Source organism: Hemitrygon akajei, chromosome 23 (assembly GCF_048418815.1).
Source record: "Hemitrygon akajei chromosome 23, sHemAka1.3, whole genome shotgun sequence".
NCBI classification, from domain to species: domain Eukaryota; kingdom Metazoa; phylum Chordata; class Chondrichthyes; order Myliobatiformes; family Dasyatidae; genus Hemitrygon; species Hemitrygon akajei.
The window spans coordinates 57,440,125-57,446,124 of NC_133146.1; the positions used below are offsets into that span (position 1 = coordinate 57,440,125).

Below are 6,000 nucleotides of genomic sequence, written 5' to 3' on the forward strand. Positions count from 1 at the left end.
ATGAAATATAGCTGATAACATGCCAAACTCAGCATAATGAAAGTTGCGAGGTCTTCTGTATGTCATTCTTTTATTGCAGTAAATAAAAGCTTGTCAATTGGTATAAAAATACATTAGCAGACCAAGTTCCTGATGCACATGTAGTTTCACATTAGTATGAACTCATCTATTCTTAGCTCAGAAAATAATTCAGATTTGGGTTTCTAAACTAGCCAACTTGTAGATTCAGATTTAGCCAGTCTGACCATTGTAATCAGTGCAAATTTTAACCTTCCTGACTGTCGATAGTTTAATTAAATCCATTATGGTATAATTGGATACTTTAAGCCATTATTTCCAATAACTGGAATGCCTAGATATTTATATGCACAATTGCTTTATTTTTGGGTCACAACCTATATTCAAAAAATGTATTGAGAATTGGCGGCATTTCCTAGCAGGTAACCATTATCCAAGTTCTTGTTTCACTCATGAGCTGGCAGACAGAAGATAAACAAGCAACTGTTTCACTTTCATCTCTTCCCTTTGCTGTGGGATATGGATCAACCCTGTATCTCATGCGCCTACCTCTGTTGCTTCCGTCCCCATTACCCAGCTGATGACCAGATCACAAATTATCCATTTGTAGGTCTCACACAGAAGTTTATGCCTGACTTCTCAATGGACAAACAGCAACATGCTGTGTTACTTGATTTACAGTTCAATAGCTTGCACTTATCACAGAGGAAGTAGACTACCTGCACAACTCATTCCACTTTGTGAATTTTTAACAGGCATTTTCCAAGGCTTCGATGGTTATTTATTTTTTTGATGAGTTATCGTGTTTATGTAGGACACCAAATACGTGTTTGATATTGGCGTAGTTTGTTATCGAGCCATTTGTGAATGAATCGATCTGCCTGTCATTTTTTTGTGCTTTTCTGCAACGGATATTTTCAAGATTTTGTTGATTTGTTCTGGCATAAAGATTGATTTCTGTTATATCTACCATCAATGGCCTTGAAGATGATACAGAAGAATGCAAAGCATATAAGCAATAAGAAATCCTGCTGCAGTCAGAATTTAATTGCATCTTTGTGGAAAAGTGTCCTGAGGAACTGATTAGTTACTCTTGCTCATGCTATAAAAGAAATACTAATATCGGATGAGCAAAACAGTAACATATAAAGTCACATATTTTAATTAAGCCTGTGCCATCTCCTTCATCTTGCTATAGTTTTGATTTCAAGTCCATTTAAATGGCTGTGTAGCAGGTTCTTAATAGAGTGACTGCAAGGATATCAGAATATAGATGGTCCTTGAAAAATAGGCAAGGGAAGTAAATTAAATTTTTAAAGAGAAGTGGATTTAAACTCAATTATGTGAAAAAGTATCTTCGTGTTACAGACTCAATATGAAGCTGCCACATTTGTGGACTACAAACAAAATCTTAACTATTTAATGATGGCATTGTTAAATTTTATACAAAATATCTTAAGGTGATTTTTGATTTGATATATAGATTTATTTGTTTAAACCATGTTTCCTTGAAAGACAAAAAATAAAAATTACAAGTAGGTTGGCATCATTTTCCCTCCACTATTTTTAATGTAAACTTAGCATTATAATATCATTTTAGTATTTCTTTTAAATGCAGGAAGAAATACTGATTATCTTTTAATAAATGCTTTCAGAGGTATATTTATCTTTACAATCTAGCTGGTGTAAGGAATTTACTTAAATTTCAAATTGTATTTATATAAAATGTTTAAAATCAGTTTCTATGATGAAATTCCAGAATTCTTTTGTTCAAAAGCTGAACTGTTTGTACTTAGTATTTGTATACCAGAAAAGACAGAAACTAAAAACCTCAAAACCTTGTAGTAACCATGTAATGTCCAGGGGAGGTTTTTATGCAGTTTGATACACTTGAAAGTAGCTTGTGTAAGGTAGTAATAGAGATACTGAAGCTTTAATGGAGCAATGCTTCCTCTGCTATCGTCCTTTTCAACTTGTGGTTTGGTTCTAGGAGTTCTTTCCTGAAAACATTGACAATACCCCAGGTCTGCAGGCAGGTTTCATTATACTGAAAGGCTAAGAGCATTTATACACTTCCTTTGTTGTTTCTGTGGTCAGGGCACAAGCTGGCTAGCATTGGGGGTTGCTGAAGGTTTTGTGTTGATCCTTGCTGGCAGGAGTAGTCAGATAGCAAGATGGATCCAGCACTCGCAGTGAATGATGAATGGCGACAGAGGTGGTCATTCATCTCCTGCTTAGAGTGTGGACAAAAACTAAAGCAGTTTTGCGGAAGACATGTCAGCAAATGTGATAATTTTGTAACCTGTCAGTTGGATAGAGAGCAGCCTCTTTGGAGTGTCGGATAGAGAGTATTAGTGATTTGACACATATCATTTGCAATCCAATCCAATTTCTGCTTGTTTGGTGAGAAATAATGCTTTTCACATACACTCAATGTTTTCTTTCATTTGTTTCCTGTTAAAAACCTAGACATTAAGAAATAAAGCCTTAAAACACAGGAAATGCACAGCAGGTCTATCAGTGACTGTAAAGAGAAAAGACAGATTAATATTTAAGGTGTGTAGACTTTGATCAAAACTGGTCTGCCAAAGGTTCCACACCTGAAATGTTAACCTATCTTTAATCTTTTGAGATGATAGTCCAGACCTGCTGTGTATTTGCAGTGTTTCCTGTTTTTTTTAAAACAGATTTTCAGTATGTACAATTTTCTTTCTTTCTCTACTGGGCATTTAAGAGTTTGACATCCACATAATCGACAATAATTGCATGCTTGGTACCTTAGTGCACTTGTCTTTTTTAAGTTCAGTATACTTGCAATTTTGTGCTTTATATGTTTGTTTAATGTACACTTTGAAAGTAATTTTCAAACCATCGCTATAAACAGGAGCTGACAGTGTTCAGCAAACAGCAGGAATTATATCCAATATGTGTATTTTCATGTAGAAGTGTAAAAGTATAAACCTGCCTCTATTTGATGTTACTCCAAGCTTCAATGCAATTCAGAAGTTACATCTACATGAGCACCTCTAGTCTGAGGACTGACATCTTTGATCACTGAAGTTAGCTGAATAAGGGTTTTATTAGTTGCAGTTTCTAATCCCTTTACTGTTTTTTTTTGTCTCCTCCCTTTTGCCCCCTTTTTAAAATTCCCTGTCTAGGATCATCCAGAATCGGATCCTCATGTTTATCCTGGGCGCCATCATTCTCCTTACCATCGCACTGGCCATTTATTTTGCTGTCAGAGGCCACTGATACGTCTCTATTCTTCGGTGATTAATAACGACAAACTGCTTGTTCAGTGTAATTAGGACAAATTGGTCACATGAATCATCTTCTTGCACTGACAGATTCTCCTCTACTGTGCATTGACTCTGGCTCAAAACAGTGTGTAAAAAATACTTTATATCATTGTTTGCTTAATTCTATTTGTTGTTGTTGAGAAAGTGACTGGGATTTTTAGTGAATCTGCCATCACGAGGACTTCTCGGCTGTTCAGTGCTGGGAGAAGAGGGAGAAAAGTAGAATCATTTTAAGTCTTGTTGTGATGGGGTTGTATGTTGGTGCGCTACAGGCCTTTGTATCTGTGTGTAAGATCTGTCAACAGCTTGCAGGTTATATCTACAGAGGATAAATGATGGAGAACTGTGGTTAGCTTTAAAAAAAGACAGAGTGACGCACTGACATGCACAGCTCCTAGGTCCAAAGGACAAGTGGATTGCCCAATTCCTGATTTTACTTTGGTTTAGATTTTAGGTACACACCTAATTAATGATTGTGACACTCCCTCGCTCACAAATACATCATGTAACATTATGGAAATTACATTCATATACAAAACAAATAACTAGAAATAAATGATTACCCAATGGGCCCTACCTGCAGTACTAATATTGTATTATAATTAAATGTTGCTGTGCTAAAATTTATGAAGATTAGAACTGAAAATCGGCATTCTGAAAGCTACTGCTACAATTTTAAATGCTTCATGTAAAGTCAGAAAACCTCGAGCATGCCTGACGTCAGTCCACAGCTACATGATGAGGAGCATTTGATATTCTGTTTAAGGCAGGCTGAATTGTCTTATTTTGGAACTGGCTTGGTGGGGGGCTTTCTTTGCTTTTGCTTCAGAGCTGAGGGCTTCAAAGGCGGAAATTAACAGTGAACAAAATTGTGCAGATCTGACCATCCCATGTGGGTAGAACCCATTGAGGTTATCATTATCTTAAATTCTACCAATTCCACAAACTTCATCAGATAATGACCTCTATAGTTTTTATTACCATGGCAGCACAGATTGTCTAGCCCACTGTAAAAAAAAATTGCTCTCTTCACTATACATTTTTTTTCTTTTTTTTTTAAACCTGTCAGATCATTTCAGTATTTCAAACCTGAAGAAAACAGCCTGCCTGGAAATGTATTTGAAGTTGTAATAGTGTCAAAAAGTCACGGTTGACTGACAGATGTCAGTCCCAGTGGACCTCATTAAATCATAAAAACTTGACAAGGAAATAATTGTGCATCACCAGCAACCTGGCTACTGTTTAAACATTTTATTTTGTTTCATTATTAGGATCAACTATTTTGTTCATTAAGAAATTGCATTAAACAACAGTTTTGTGGCTAATGATGTGTTCTGGGCTTATGTCTGTTTTCTTTAAACATCAGCTGCGTCATGTGGTTTCTTTGCAGCCGTGTTATCTGGCAGAAATCCACCACTCAAAGCTGCGGGTACCATTGGAATATAAAATGGATTATTCATTACCAACCTCCTTGTGACTTATTTGGTTTCATGTAGTGGTTGAGGGTTTCGCTGTCTTCCGCAGAGAAGATGAAAACTTGTCAAAAATAGGTTATATCTTATTCTCGGGGCAACAAAATCAGTGGGTAGACACATGCTTCAATGTTTAATGAATTCAGATTTTAACCCCTTTACATGACTTTGACTGTGAGCTCCGCATCGAGAATGAAACCTCACTTTAAGAAAGAACTAATAGTTAATTGGCAACCTGGAAGTGTGTCATGATTTATAAATTACTGCTAACTTTAGGTTATATTTTCTAATAATGAGATATTTCAAAAAAAATACATATTCATGCACTCACATTTTGCGCACATTACGGAAAGCAGGCTTAATTATGTGTGAATTTTGCTGTTATTGTAATGACCATTTTCAGTAGAATGTTTCCTGCACATTTATTTATTTAATTGATTTTGTACAAAAAGCTATGAAACCTGCCTTTATGTTTGCTTTCTCCTCGTGGCTCTACATTAGGTATATGGAATATGTATGTAATTTAATATATCAATTACACTATTACATTCCAAAGGAATAAAGTGTGTTGCTTTTTTTTTGTGCTATACTGAGTGATCGCATTTCAAAGCCTGCACTGTATGATACCTAAAGTGTTTTTTTTCTTCAAATTCAAGGATTTTGATAACCCAAGTGGATATATACTGTCTATTGATTTTTTTTTACAATGACTCCTGGATAACCTATTTTCTCATTCATTTTTAAAGTGAGCTCGTGAGATTTTAAAGCAGTTCTATCCAGACTCTGAAAATCAAAATCCCTTTTTGACCCCTGAAATTCTAATCCCACCATAGATCACAGTTGTTGAATATTATCTTTTTACAGAGCTGGTAAAACAAAAATGTCCAATTCACTGGATACAGTGGGTCATGACTGCAATTCTAATTAGTAAAGCAATGTCATTCTACAATATAATTTAAATTTATCAAAAATTGCCATTCTTATTTATATTTTAGATCCAGAGTTTGATTGAAGTCACACTGCTTCAGATATATGTGTGTGATTTTCCAATAATGAAGACTTTAAATAATTGAAATACTAACAAGAACCTTTGCAGTTGGCAGCAATATCTCACTGCATGAAGTCTAACTTAGTCAACCCATAAAGACTACTTTAATGACTGTCTTGAAGGATGTTTATAAGGAGGGCCTGATTGTTTGGGAGCTGGCCTG

The 6,000-nt window shown here is 35.5% G+C and overlaps 1 protein-coding gene across 4 annotated transcripts in view; it reads left to right on the top strand.

Moving 5' to 3' along the window:
- vti1a (vesicle transport through interaction with t-SNAREs 1A) overlaps positions 1 to 5,352 on the top strand; it is a 331,465-nt gene extending 326,113 nt beyond the window's left edge. For 3 of the 4 annotated variants that reach the window (XM_073027727.1, XM_073027731.1, XM_073027728.1), the window contains one exon: positions 3,177 to 4,642. In XM_073027727.1, the coding sequence (XP_072883828.1) occupies positions 3,177 to 3,270 (94 nt within the window). In that variant the 3' untranslated portion in view covers positions 3,271 to 4,642. Of the gene's footprint in view, positions 1 to 3,176 lie in introns of all 4 variants that reach the window. The other variant, XM_073027730.1, reaches the window with a different exon arrangement.
- Positions 5,353 to 6,000: the final 648 nt, after the last annotated feature.